At 35.9% G+C, this 13,132-nt stretch overlaps 3 protein-coding genes across 5 annotated transcripts; 2 read left to right on the top strand and 1 right to left on the bottom strand.

Annotated features, from left to right (window-relative positions):
- The first annotated feature begins 1,462 nt into the window (after window positions 1-1,462).
- LOC100120481 (serine/threonine-protein kinase 3) lies at window positions 1,463-6,370 on the top strand. Of its 3 annotated transcripts, none has more exons than XM_003424116.5 (10): window positions 1,463-1,599; window positions 2,446-2,526; window positions 2,603-2,783; window positions 2,858-3,085; window positions 3,181-3,499; window positions 3,576-3,709; window positions 3,784-3,946; window positions 4,024-4,115; window positions 4,191-4,385; window positions 4,473-6,206. In XM_003424116.5, exons 1-10 carry the CDS (start codon window positions 1,565-1,567, stop codon window positions 4,629-4,631), a joined length of 1,587 nt encoding a protein of 528 aa, XP_003424164.1. In that variant the 5' UTR covers window positions 1,463-1,564; the 3' UTR covers window positions 4,632-6,206. The 3 variants fall into 3 exon arrangements, with proteins under 3 accessions (XP_003424164.1, XP_032453399.1, XP_031779994.1); XM_032597508.1 differs by having other exon boundaries at window positions 1,479-1,805; window positions 4,473-6,370; XM_031924134.2 differs by lacking the exon at window positions 1,463-1,599 and adding an exon at window positions 2,078-2,341.
- An 832-nt stretch (window positions 6,371-7,202) lies between these two features.
- LOC100120505 (sorting nexin-17) lies at window positions 7,203-11,441 on the bottom strand. The gene is made up of 8 exons (XM_001604093.6): window positions 10,507-11,441; window positions 10,309-10,423; window positions 9,869-10,234; window positions 9,707-9,794; window positions 9,382-9,632; window positions 9,020-9,229; window positions 8,657-8,938; window positions 7,203-8,577 (listed from the first exon to the last, which is right to left on the bottom strand). Exons 2-8 carry the CDS (start codon window positions 10,366-10,368, stop codon window positions 8,386-8,388), a joined length of 1,449 nt encoding a protein of 482 aa, XP_001604143.2. The 5' UTR covers window positions 10,369-10,423; window positions 10,507-11,441; the 3' UTR covers window positions 7,203-8,385.
- On the top strand, window positions 11,433-13,094 carry LOC100678677. Its single transcript, XM_003424132.5, has 3 exons — window positions 11,433-12,129; window positions 12,324-12,394; window positions 12,481-13,094. Exons 1-3 carry the CDS (start codon window positions 11,725-11,727, stop codon window positions 12,857-12,859), a joined length of 855 nt encoding a protein of 284 aa, XP_003424180.2. The 5' UTR covers window positions 11,433-11,724; the 3' UTR covers window positions 12,860-13,094.
- The last annotated feature ends 38 nt before the right edge of the window (window positions 13,095-13,132 follow it).

Raw genomic sequence — 13,132 nt, 5'->3', positions numbered from 1 at the left:
AGACAATTGGTGCGCTGACAAATTGACTGAAATTTTATGACGATTGTCCACCTGTCATTATCAACGATTCCCTTATCTCTGTATCGGTTTATTAATAAGCAATCGAGTCGTGCATCCGAATCGCGGACAAAGGTGTACAATGTTCAACCGAGGCCGGAAAATTTTTAGGAGAACTCGACACATAAGAAGAAGGCCAGTGCGCAGGGGTGATTCGAAAAAGCGCCCGAGAGAGAGATTAAAAGAAATTCCGAGAAGGAGCTACAGGGCGAGAGTAGAAAAAAAGGAGCAGGTAAAAATGAAAAAAATAAAGGGGAGAAGAGAAGGATATGCTATAATAAGAGAGAACGCAGCGCAGCCGCGAGAGAAAAAAGGAAAGACGGCGGCAGCGGAGAAGTAGAAAAAGAGAGTGAGAAGAGAGCAAGACAGGTACTAGAGAAGGAAGGCGAACGAGAGGCCCAGCAGCAGCAGCAGCAGCAGCAGCGCGAGGAATAAAGCGAAGCCGAAGAGAGAGGGAGAGTAGTCAAGTGGATTGGAGAGGGGCAAATTGACCCAGCGGCTCGATTCACAACGAGCAGCGATGTGCCGAGTGCCCTGAACTCTCGGGTTTCTCTCATATAGTGCGCGAGACTGCGCCGCCGTCGCTGCTGCGCGCGTGCTGTGCTATGCAGTATGCGGTATATGCTCTCGCATGCCGATGCACAAACTGTAGCTTTGGAATACTCTATACTCTGAATAGCTCGCGCTGGAACGAAGTCTAGACAGAGGAAGAATGCGTTCTTAAAGTAGTGTGGACCCGACCCCGCGCGCGAGAGAGACATGCAGCAGAGATTACTCATACACGTGCAAATAACTGCTACTTCCGTACGTTCGAGAAGTTTGTCTGATTATTCTGATGGATCCTGATGATCGATAAGGATTAGAGACATTTTTTTTATTTTTACCTACGCGTTTCGAGCAAAATACTTGTACGTGCCATAAATTCCGAAAAGGTTTTTAACAAAATATCAACTTTACATAGCGCCGTCATAGTTTTCATATAAACGCGCCTCTTCTCGTGCTAACGGGATACGGCATTAATGCGTATGTATATATAAAACGTAAGATAAGAGTAAAGCATTCAAATATACATGCTAAATTACATCAAAGCCGATAAGGTAGGCAGCCGCGAGGTTACAAAATTACACTCCTCAACGATAATGAACGTTCGAATTCCGTTTCCTGGTATTAATTGCCCAGCTCTCATTGATAAATCAAGCACGCCGCGACGAAACAGCTCACCGCTCAGCAATTTTTTTATACCTCTCATTTGCATTTCAATGCGGTGCGCCTAATTTTACGCGAACGTTTTTCAACCCAAAAAGAGTCGCACAGTAGAGAGCAGTCCGACGGAGCATCAGAGCAGAGAGAGCGCAGCCCCGCCGCGGCGAGACCGATGCCTTTGAGAACGCTCTTCGCGCGCGTCAACCGCCATCTATGATAACCGACGGTCGATTGGCTCCAACTTGGATGTGTTTCGGCCTTCAATCGCGACTGCTCTCTCGTATATTTTAACGCGAAAGATGTAATGTACGCCAATCAACATCAGTCGAGCATGTCGCAGTGAGTTTCCTCGGCGCGAGAAAATCCGGCACGTCGGCTCGCTCCGCGTCGCGCGTTTTGTATATGTGCTGTTGAGAGGGAAAATCGAACGGCGCTCTCTCTCTCTCTATCTCTCTCTATCTCTCTCTTTCTCTCTCTCTCTCTCGCTCTCGCTCACGAGCGCGAGGCGACGTGTTGACGTAAAAGGCGAAGATGTCTTCTAAGAGGTATTTAATTTTCCCTTGCTCTCGCCGCTCTAAGCTCCTTCTTTTATTTTTCCTCCGACACCCGGAGCTTTCCAAAGCCGAATCTGGCGACTCGTGCTCCGCACTGGCAGCTCGTCGTCGCCGGATCTCGACGCCGCGAATTTCTTTTCTTTTCGAAGCAATCGTGCGAATGCTGCGCGAACTTTGGCATTGGCGACGAGTGCAGCGAAATTTTCGTCTCTCTCTCTCTCTCTCTCTCTCTCTCTGACAAGTCCCTATTCTTTGTTGACCTGATGCACGTACCCCTTCGAGGAAAAAAAGGAACTTTTTCCCCGCGTTGCTTGTCTTTGATTCCGAGCATGCTAGACGTTGCTCTTATTGATTACCCACGTTGTTTTTAAATGCAGCTGAACTATTCAGTAAATATTGGCTTCCCTGCCACTACCTATGATCAATAGAACTGTTGTTAAACAAATGCGCACAGTTGATTGATTTTCCATTCTTCATCTCCTCCAATCCTGTTAAATATAAAAATTGAAACACTTTGGAGCAATGACGTGAGAAAAATTTGCACTAATTAAGAGATAGACCTCACAGAATTGTTGATGCCTATATATTCTCATTTGAATTGTACATAAGCACTTGTTTGAATTATTCACAGTGAACTGAAGAAGTTATCGGAGGAGAGCTTAACCAGACAACCAGAAGAAGTATTTGATATAATATGTAAATTAGGAGAAGGGTGAGTACTCTGGAGAGGCACAGTGAATCTTGAGATAATAAAACAAAAGACAGCTTGTAAAATTGTGATATTTCAGGTCCTATGGCTCTGTATATAAGGCATTGCACAAAGAGAGTGGACAGGTACTTGCAATCAAGCAAGTACCTGTCGACACAGATCTTCAAGAAATTATCAAGGAAATTTCTATAATGCAACAATGTGATTCCCCGTTTGTAGTCAAATATTATGGAAGTTATTTTAAAAATACTGATCTATGGGTATGTTACTTAATGATATTCATTCACAGTTTTTTACATATAATGTGTACATTTTCTTACGTTTCATTTAACAGATTGTGATGGAGTATTGCGGTGCTGGATCAGTCAGTGACATAATGAGGTTAAGGAAGAAAACACTGCAGGAGGATGAAATTGCTACAATTTTGTGTGATACATTGAAAGGGTTAGAATATTTACATCTAAGAAGAAAGATACATAGAGATATTAAAGCAGGAAATATTTTGTTAAATAATGAAGGGCATGCTAAATTAGCTGATTTTGGTGTTGCCGGTCAATTAACGGTGAGTAAAAGTTTTGATGAATTTTTGTCTTCAAATTTCAATTATAATCATTAACCTTTTACAAAATTACTCTTCTTGTATCTATCTGTACCTAGGATACAATGGCTAAGCGTAATACAGTCATTGGTACTCCGTTTTGGATGGCTCCAGAAGTTATTCAAGAGATTGGATATGATTGCGTGGCTGATATTTGGTCTCTGGGTATAACAGCACTTGAAATGGCAGAAGGAAAGCCACCTTATGGAGATATTCATCCAATGAGAGCAATTTTCATGATTCCAACAAAGCCACCACCTAGTTTCAGAGAACCTGACCAATGGAGTCCAGAGTTTATTGATTTTGTCAGCGTGTGCCTTGTTAAAAATCCAGAAGAAAGAGCAACAGCTAGTGAATTACTGAATCATGAATTCATAGGTACTTAATCATCGCTGAATAGTAGTATCTCTTTAAAGTGATTGGTTGAGTATTAATGATTATATTTATTTTCCAGGCAATGCAAAGCAGCCAAGTATTCTTAGTCAAATGATTGCTGATGCACATGAAATTCGAGAAAAACAAAGTGCTAATCGTACGCATGTGATAAATAATGTAGCGATTAAGGGTCAGAATAACGCTGACGATTCGGTAAATAAATTAGTAACTTTTTTCGACTTTTTTGGTACGAATGTCGATATCACTAAGAATTTATTATTTTAAAGGACGATGACGACTGCACTGGAACCATGAAGCCTTTGCCAGAAGATCAAGGAACTCTAGTTCCAAGCCATGACCTTCTGGATACAGGGACACTTACTTCGGCAATGTTAGATTTAGGAACAATGGTTATAAATAGTGACACGGATACTGAAGCTACTATGAAAAGTATGTATTTATGCACGACTTTTTTTATATTTTTAACATTATTTATTTCATATGATTATAAACATCAAATTCAACAGGACACAATACTGGATCTGTTGAATCAGGAAAGAAGTACAGACCGCTATTTCTTGATCATTTTGACAAAAAAGAATCACCTGAAATCGAAAAGGTACACTTTCATAAAAATACGTAGAAAGAAATACACAACAAATTTTATTTATTAGCACATGCTTTTTTGCATCAGGGAAATGGGCAAATTCAACTGGTGCAACATCCTGAGATAGAAGCAAAACCAGAAGTGCAAAATCAATTGGAATCTCAGAGGTTTCAAAGTCATCTACAGCTACAACTCAATCAAATTTCACATCCAATGCCTGAACCACAACTCAACAACATATCGAAGATACAAAATGTTTTTAACGAACGTGAATTTGATTTCGTAAGAAACTACTTCTATTCTAAAATTCATTACTCAACCTCATATTTCATCTAAAACGTAGTAATACATAAATAATATTATTTACAGTTGAAGTTCCTTTCGTTTGAAGAGTTGCAGCAAAGAATGGAAAATTTGGACGATGAGTTAGAAAAAGAAATTAACGAATTAAAAAAGAGGTACCAAACTAAACGACAACCCATCCTCGATGCCATGGATACAAAACGAAAGCGCCAACAGAACTTTTAACGGTTAGGTACTTTTTAAACATACAAGAAACACGTGTGATAGATGCAAGGGTGTACAGATGTATAAATAAATAGATATTCTATAATCAAGAGACTATGATTTTACAAGGAAAATAATTTCGATAGTATTAAATTAACTTTCCTTGTGAAATTATAAAGTTGAAAGAAAAGAAAGAAAATACTAGCCAATAGCCTCACGTCACCAGTGTAAATTGTTTTTCATGATACAAATAAGAAGAACTACGATAATACTTAATTTTTTCATTACTTGAACGTAGTTATTGTTAAATATACTATTCTTATAGAAATATAATACTTGATAAAGCATATAGGACCCTTTAGCGGATTAGAGGAGAAAATGAGAGCGCAATGATGCACATCGACGCGTATGTATATATGACAACTAGACTGCTAATTTTGCACTGGAAAAATTTTTACGATATTTATAGTGTATTAGGGGTGGGAAGAAAAATCCTAATATAAAAATAATAAGATGTCTTAATACGATCAGGCTAGATTTTATACGTCTTAACATACGTCGATGCTGTTGCCGTTAGGTTCTTGTCATATTGCCTTTTTATAGCAATAATTTAGATGAAAATTTCATTAGAGCATTTCATTGATGTATGAATTTTCATCACTTTGAATAATAACATTTTCTCAAATGCTGCGATCACGTTCATGTCGGGTCTAAAACTATACTATCTATAAGCCTAATCGATTGAACTTTCTTGAGCTGATGCCAACTTGTGAATGAAAACCGTGGTATTAATATATGTAATATTAAAAAATGTTTGTTACTGGCTGTACAAACTGTAGGTATGATTTTGAGTGCCGTTTTTCATATTGATTAACGCGCCATTCACATAACTAAGGACATATTAGATGAGGTAAACATTTTTGAAGACTTTTTAGTTATAGCGATGACTTTTTGTTTAGTATATCGGTGCTATAATCAGAAGTTGGCGTTAAACTCCATAAAACTGTTCTTGCGCAAGTGTTTTTGACACAGCAGTTGGAAGAATTTTATCTCAATTTAGCTTAGTCAAGAAATAAAAAATACCACATTGAGCATGATTCGCTTCCTACTGCCATATAGAATACAGAGATTTTCCTGGTAATGTCAGTAATGCACTTAACTTATTTTCTGTTTCTGTGTAATATTTTTGCAAGTAAACCCTGCGTGAACGTTTTTCTCTGATAGATGTGTATTAATGTATCGCCTCATTTTTTAGAGGGAAATTAAGAAAACAAACAGTGTCTTCTTTCGTAAGGAACAAACGCGCGTGACAAATTTTACCGAAAGTGAAACATAGATTTTTTTAGTATTAGTCTTCCCTGTTAGAATTGTATTCGAAATCGTGAGATTAATTGTATTGTTAAATCAATGCGATGACAAAAAATTTAACATCATGTAGTAAAAAAATACAACAAATGAATTTTGTATTTATATGATGCTGCGACGTGAGATCTTTTCGGGTCAGATTTTTTCTTTTATAAATTGTTACAACGTTAGTTATATATTATTCTGAATTTTTCAAGCGAAGTAGTCGTAGCGACTGACTTATTATTATATTACATTTATTATATTATGATTAATGATTGAAAAATTTATTTAACTTTTCTTGATTTATTGATTGGATGAATTATTACCAACTAGCACAAATCATTATGATTCTTCGTTGATAATTGCACTATGTGACTGTAGAGACAAATAGAATGTATCCATATGAAAATCTATAGTAAGAATTGAAATTTTACCATACATTCGTTTGGAGAACAATCGTAATTAAATAGCTACATATTTTTGATATAGAAATTAATAAACCATGCGCCTTCTCAACCTATATAAGGTTCCGATATTAATTCATAAAATAAAATGTCGAACGTCATGTCAAATGACTTTCAAAGAACCATATAATGTAACGTCAGTGCGACAAATATTGTATTATCATTTTGCTTTTATCTGAAAAACAAGCATTAACTAATTATAGAATGTTGTGAAACTTTTTGGTTTAAAAAAGATGAAAGATGGAAAAATAGAGTGCATTTTATACAGATAACTGGACTTTTCTTACAATACCTTTTCTTAATAATTGATTATAAGAGACTATAGAAAATTCTCCTGCTTGCCGAATTCACCGACCACCGAATACGGCATTAGATTGACTTATATCCACCCTTATGTAGATCCTTTCTTTTAAATTAAATTAACTCATATATTCTAACTTCTCTCAACTTCTTAAATTAAAATTCATATATTCTACTAGATACTTTATTTATTTTTAAATAATTTCCTGTATTTTAAAATTTTGTATTTTTCCATGAAAATTTACGTTTGCTCAATAATATCATATTTGGATTCATTGATTTTCAATACTAACTACATGACTTAAAAATACTGTTAATTGACTGCAAATTGTCAATTTATCAAACCATAATAATATCGCATATTAAAAGTTTATATTCGCTACAAGGCACGAGCTAACGAAAGGTCATGAAATGTGAGCAGGGACTACAATTATTATTGAAACAGCGCCGATAAGAGATGTTAAATTAAATGCAAACGCAATTTACAAATGAAAATGTATAAATTTATTATTGACCTCTGATTTTTACAAGCGGCAGTTTACAGTATTATATATATGGTACAATATTTACTAACACAGCACACAGATACACTTGTAACTGACACGATTGTGCGCCAAGATATAACATTGAAATTAGAGATTCTAAAGTTCATTTTACTTAACCTTCAAAAGTTCATTGCTTCTCGTAATAAATATTTTAAAATATCATTAACATTATCACATTACATTCAACAATTTCTGTCGAAACTGTCGTGATATGTACGTCGAAATTATGTTTCTTAATTTTTTTTTATTTAAGAATATCGTTTATAATCTCAAAAGGTCATGAATTTTCATAAGACGATTGCATCTTGTATTTTTAAATACATATAAATGCATTTACATTATTTTATTAACAAAAATGTATGTTTTATTTACAAGCGAGGTAGCTTAGATAAAATACTTCCATTAAATCTTAAACTTTTTCTTTAAACTTTTATTTTGTAAACTCTTAGTCTTAATATTAGACTATTAATTAGATATAAACATGAAACAGTATTTAAAAATGTACAATTTCCTTAAATTTTTTTTCTACAATTAAAAATATTAAAAAAAATCTTTATTTTGAATCCTAGTTCCAGGCACTGTTATGTACAAACCGCAAGTTACTAAAAATATATAATGTTTCTATCCTCAATACTTTGAAATATAATTTGATTATATATAAATAATTTGGCCACTGGTTGTTTTAGTTAACTTTAACTTATTGCAATAATTTCATTAGTCATTTGTATTCGCATGAATTAAAATACTGACATATGAAAAAATATTTCCATCTATATATTATATAAAATTAAAAAAGACGCGATCTGATTTATTATACTTGCATAAAAATATACTACTAACAAGATAACATATCGATTTCTCATTTCATACCATGTAATTTATATTTCGAGTAAGAAGTTTTCGTATGTAAGTACTGCTTTTTTATGAATATAGATCAAATGGAAATTTGTTAAAATTATTTTTTAAATTTAATAATTGTTATAATAGTTATAAGCAACGTTCAGTGTTACGCATTGAATGTTCAATGAATTCTGCTTAATTATTTTATAATCAAAACTTATGAAATACTGTATATGAAACGAGCATGGCAACATACTAAATTAACTGTAGTAATTATTTTTATAGGTCATCGTCACCTATCATGCAAAATGCATTATTTTCTAGTAAATCACCATCAGTATTACATCTTCTTTCTTGGTTGGGAATCGGCGACTTGGCTGCATTTGGTTTTTTAACTTTGACAGCAGAAAATCTTTCTGTTATTTTTTTAATAATTGGCTCTGTTTTTGTACGAGCATTGATTTCGTTTTCCTGCAACAAAAGACAATTGTTTATTGTGTGAATTTTCATAGATGTCAAACTGTTTCCATTTTATCAAGATTTGACATACTTTTGTATTCTTATTAAAACTTTCAGGGGATGGAGACCCCATAACCGTTCGACTGTAACCGTCTCTTGTAATGTATGTCCACGTTTTTCCTGTCACTTCTTGGTTTTTAACGCCTCCTACGTTTTTTAACAAAAGTTCATCAATCATTGATTGTAAGCATACAGACATTAGAATGGCTTGTTCGGAAGAAATAGTTATCCATTGCAAGTGGTCTTTTGCCATTAAATATTCAAAAGACAGTTCAAGACTGCATTCTGGAGTTTCCTCATATTTGTCGTTACCCTGTTTGCACAAATTTTTATAGTGTTATAAAAAAAAAAAGAAAAACACAAAACAAATATAAATTTGACTTTTCCAGTTCACCTCATGTAGAGTTGTAATGCGCCAGCAACGCATTCTAGTAACTTTGAATCCTACTTCCTCTTGATCACCTTCACTAGAAGCAATCCTTATATTTAATTCATTTTTTCCTATTGATACTAAAACTTTTGAACCAGCTTGAGGATAATCACAGAGACAAGGTGCAAATTGTATATATCCATAGTACTTCAGTGATCGAACAATCTCCAAGTACTGAAATTAAACTTTTATATAAACACTGTTTGAAGATTTTTTATTATGTTTGGTACAGAAAAATACTACTTATCTATGGAAATAACTTTTGATAGAAAAAGTATTAGTTTTGAATACCAATACAAGAAATAAATAAGTAAAAAATAATTTACCTCTTCCTTTGCATTACGTTCTTTTAAGGTATTCAAGCGACGTTTCAGTTCTTCTGTGGCAGGAATCCAACCTCTTTCTACTTCAGCACTAGCTTGAATATATAGTAAATTTAACGCTACTGAATCATTAAGCATTTCAAAATCAAATGCTGCATCCCAGTACCATTTGCCTATGACTATCCTGGTACCCATCTTATGCATATTTCTTTGAGTAATGATTGGAGATTCAAAGTCTTGTAGTTTTCGTAAAACTAAAATAAAAATGAAAAATTTATTCAATGTGATGCAAAATAAAGAATGTAAATTCCAGTGCACAAACACTTACCAACAAAATTTTCTTCATCTTGGTAAACAATGAATAGAGAAAAATATGGACAAAGTTTTTCATCCAATTTAATTTGTTTGCATACTTTCTGAAAAAATTAATTCATTCTAAATAATACAAATAATATTCAAGCATGCTAAAAGAAGATGACAAAATAAGTACTTTTAAAATTTGACCAGAATTTTCAGCCACTGTAACATCAAGATTAATTTTCAAGCCATTCATAAGGAACACATCGACATTTTCATCTTCCACTAAACCTACTGCACTTTCCAACTGTGCGCTCAATAAAAATCCATTCAGCAGTTCGGAATTATTAATACTTGTGTTTTGACCAATAGTCTGGATATATTTATCAAGAGAAAGTCTTCTGTCTTCCTGTTGATTTACTGTTAGAGGGAAGAATTTCTTTGGGGGAAAAGATGGCAAAGGTACTTCTAAATCTTTAACCAACTGTTCATGTAGATTATGAAGCTGCTTGTATCTGACTGTGCAATGGAATAAACCATTGATATGCACATTGTATCCCTGAAAATTTCCATAATTGGTATAAACAATTACTTGATACAGTGATGATTTTAAAATTGTAAAATAAAAATTACCAAGTATGCATTTCCAGCTTCATCAATGAGTTCCTGGGTGTCTGGCACCGAGAAATGCATTCTTACAATTTCTAACTGCTCTTATCTATCTATTTCAGTACATAGTCAGGTTTCACTAGAACAGGATAAGGAAAAATAAGTCACAAACCAAAATGAAAGTATGAAACCGGCTGCTAAGTTTAACCATGACTAACATACCTCTCGCTTCTCCCATGTGAGAGTTTCTCACCAAAAGCACAATAGGCTCTGCTAAACCACTGCCTGCCGTATTAGGATCTCTCTTCTTCAATAATCATGCATATGGTTAGCAGTAGAAGTAACCTCCCGACATCCAGGAACTCAGCTTCTCAGGCCCATCCACCCCAGATTCGGAAACCTCCTCTTTGCACTTTTCCCCCCCCCCAGGAAGTCGCGGGAAGACCTCGGTGTATCGGAAGGAAAGTTTGACAGCTGACGTTCCAGGCCACCCACACAACAGCACAGTGGTCGTAGGATTTCTCACTCTCCTCACACGTCGTCTCGTCGCCGCGAGTGTGTGGCAACGCACGCGACAACTCGTCGTGTAGGTGGGAAAGGAGAAAGGTTTTGACGCACTTTGAAAAACACACGGAGCGGAGCAGGCAATGACTGATAAAACCTGAAACGCAACTCTCTCTCTCACTCGCACGTCACGGACTTATCCGTTTTTCGCGCATGCAGTAATCTAATCTGTCTGCAGCCTCCTCCTTTCGCCGCACAACAGTGTTTATGTTTACGTCCTCCTTTTCAGCACGAACGAATAGAGCGAGAAGATGTCGAGAACTGCCCGTTGATTTGACATTTGCTGCAGCTCGAATGCAGTCGTCGTTGCGGCTCTCTATTAGATTAGCGAAGATTTGCTTTTTTTCTAGCGCTGTATAGAACTGCCGTAATCCGATTGTCGCCGCTGCAGCCAACTCACAATAGCGCGACCACCTGACGTGTGCGTGTATTAACAGACGTGCACTTTCCCGAGCTGTGCGGCGGTGCACTGTGTTGCGTGGGATAGGTATCGGGTTGCAGCAGTGGACTGCTTTTTTCCTTCGTCAACACGCAATGCAGTTTTGTTGCATATTTACGCGGTGGCGCGTGCACTGTGCAGTATCAGGCAGTATAATTTAGGATAACGAGTTAACGACCAACGGCGACGCGTGCGTTTATGACAATTTCTCCAAGCACAGCGCTGCCTCGCGGCTGAAACTCGCACTTTGCTTGCCACTTTGAAATTTTCTTTCCCGCGGTTTCTATGGGGGGTCTTCTGATCGCATAAAAAGCCAATTTTAGATTCTTCCTAAAACTTTTTAATAATTGTCCTTAGCGATCCAGTATGAACGAATCTAAAACAGAGCCAGAGTGGAACATGGAATATTCGACGAATCAGCATCGCTGCCTGCGACGATGCACTCCGCAAAAAACCGTTTGCATAATCGAACGTTTTCAAAATCGCTCGTTTTTTCTCGCCCACCGCGGCTTGCCCTCCCACTCCCATTTCCTCTTTCATTTCCTTCTGGACCTTTCGAGTATCCGGACGTGTTTATCTCCTTCGACTTTATTTCTGTACAAGCATTGTTCTCGTGTGAGGAAAATAGGCGCATACTTCAGCACGTCGTGGACAAGGCTTTCGACAGTACCTCGACGATGAGCAACGACGGGAAGTGGATGGTGTTGGATCGGGAGATGAACCGGGACAGGCAGGAGATCCGCGACGCCTACAACAAGCCGGACGTAAAGAAAATCGAGGACGACGAGGACGTCCATCATGATGTTGATGATCTGGTACTTGTGGCTAATCAGCAGTCGACGGTTCGTATATTTTCGCTATACCTCATTTTGTCAGATTTTCGGGGAAAATTTTAGTCCTCTCTACCGGAAGCGTAGTTGGAAGTAAAAACTTTTACGTGTAGCACGCCTTTGCGACGTTCGAGCTGCGGAATGCCCGAATCTCTCTTTATATATAATATACAACAGCAGTAAAAGTGGTTTTTAATATTTTACAGGGATTGATAGAAGTGCAGACTGTAGAACATGATCAATACCTACATGAAATACAGTATGCAGATTTGGATGGGTATGTCCATTTTTTTTCTCATGAGAGTATAAATGTTAAGAAAGAAAAACGGCTTTAAGTATTCAAAAAAATTCTTTCGATTGCAGGCATTTGTGTAATGTTAATGAATTTCAACACCACCAGTTGATGAATAGTCCTCAGATCCTGGATGACATGAGCCATTTAGATCAACAAGTGTACGTTGTTGGTGGAAAGCGACAGCTGGATCCGATTGATGATTACAACAATCATAAATTAGAAGAGCTTCAAGCGCATATTACAGAAGAGCTTAACTTGAGAAGAGAAGAGCATAAGAAGAAAATGGAACTTTATACTATGCATTTGCAACAGGGACAGGAAATTCACAAAGAAAGAATTAAATTATTGAAAGCAAAGTTGAGAAAACTTCAAGATGAAGTGCATCACATAGATTATGTGATATGCAATAGAAATTTAAAGAGAAAGTTCAAAAGTGGACCGATCTAAAATAATTTTAGTAATAATAGTTAGTACTTCAATTATACTATATATGATTATAAAGATTATAGTAAGAAAATGATTTAAATTCATCCATTAATTTTTGCTACCAAGCATAATAGTTTGATTATAAAAACGAAACAATTTGTTTTTAATTTCGTTTGTATTGAATTTGTACAAACAAAGTATTTTTTGTTCATAGTATTTTAATAAATATAGTAAAAAAACATTATTTTTTTATCAATTGTATGTTTTTTAAATAATGCCTTTACTATACATAGC

This window comes from Nasonia vitripennis, chromosome 2 (assembly GCF_009193385.2).
Source record: "Nasonia vitripennis strain AsymCx chromosome 2, Nvit_psr_1.1, whole genome shotgun sequence".
NCBI lineage: Eukaryota > Metazoa > Arthropoda > Insecta > Hymenoptera > Pteromalidae > Nasonia > Nasonia vitripennis.
Note: the sequence above shows the minus strand (reverse complement) of the source record. Positions and strands in the feature narration are given on the sequence as shown.

Coding starts and splice junctions, on each gene's coding strand:
- LOC100120481 (XM_003424116.5), top strand. CDS start 1,565: ATGTACGCCAATCAACATCAGTCGAGCATGTCGCA. Junction 1,600..2,445: donor CATCAGTCGAGCATGTCGCA/GTGAGTTTCCTC, acceptor AATTATTCACAG/TGAACTGAAGAAGTTATCGG. Junction 3,500..3,575: donor ACTGAATCATGAATTCATAG/GTACTTAATCAT, acceptor TTTATTTTCCAG/GCAATGCAAAGCAGCCAAGT.
- LOC100120505 (XM_001604093.6), bottom strand. CDS start 10,368: ATGCATTTCTCGGTGCCAGACACCCAGGAACTCATTGATGAAGCTGGA. Junction 10,235..10,308: donor AAGCTGGAAATGCATACTTG/GTAATTTTTATT, acceptor GGAAATTTTCAG/GGATACAATGTGCATATCAA. Junction 8,939..9,019: donor GCATTACAACTCTACATGAG/GTGAACTGGAAA, acceptor TTGTGCAAACAG/GGTAACGACAAATATGAGGA.
- LOC100678677 (XM_003424132.5), top strand. CDS start 11,725: ATGCACTCCGCAAAAAACCGTTTGCATAATCGAACGTTTTCAAAATCG. Junction 12,130..12,323: donor TGGCTAATCAGCAGTCGACG/GTTCGTATATTT, acceptor AATATTTTACAG/GGATTGATAGAAGTGCAGAC. Junction 12,395..12,480: donor CAGTATGCAGATTTGGATGG/GTATGTCCATTT, acceptor TTTCGATTGCAG/GCATTTGTGTAATGTTAATG.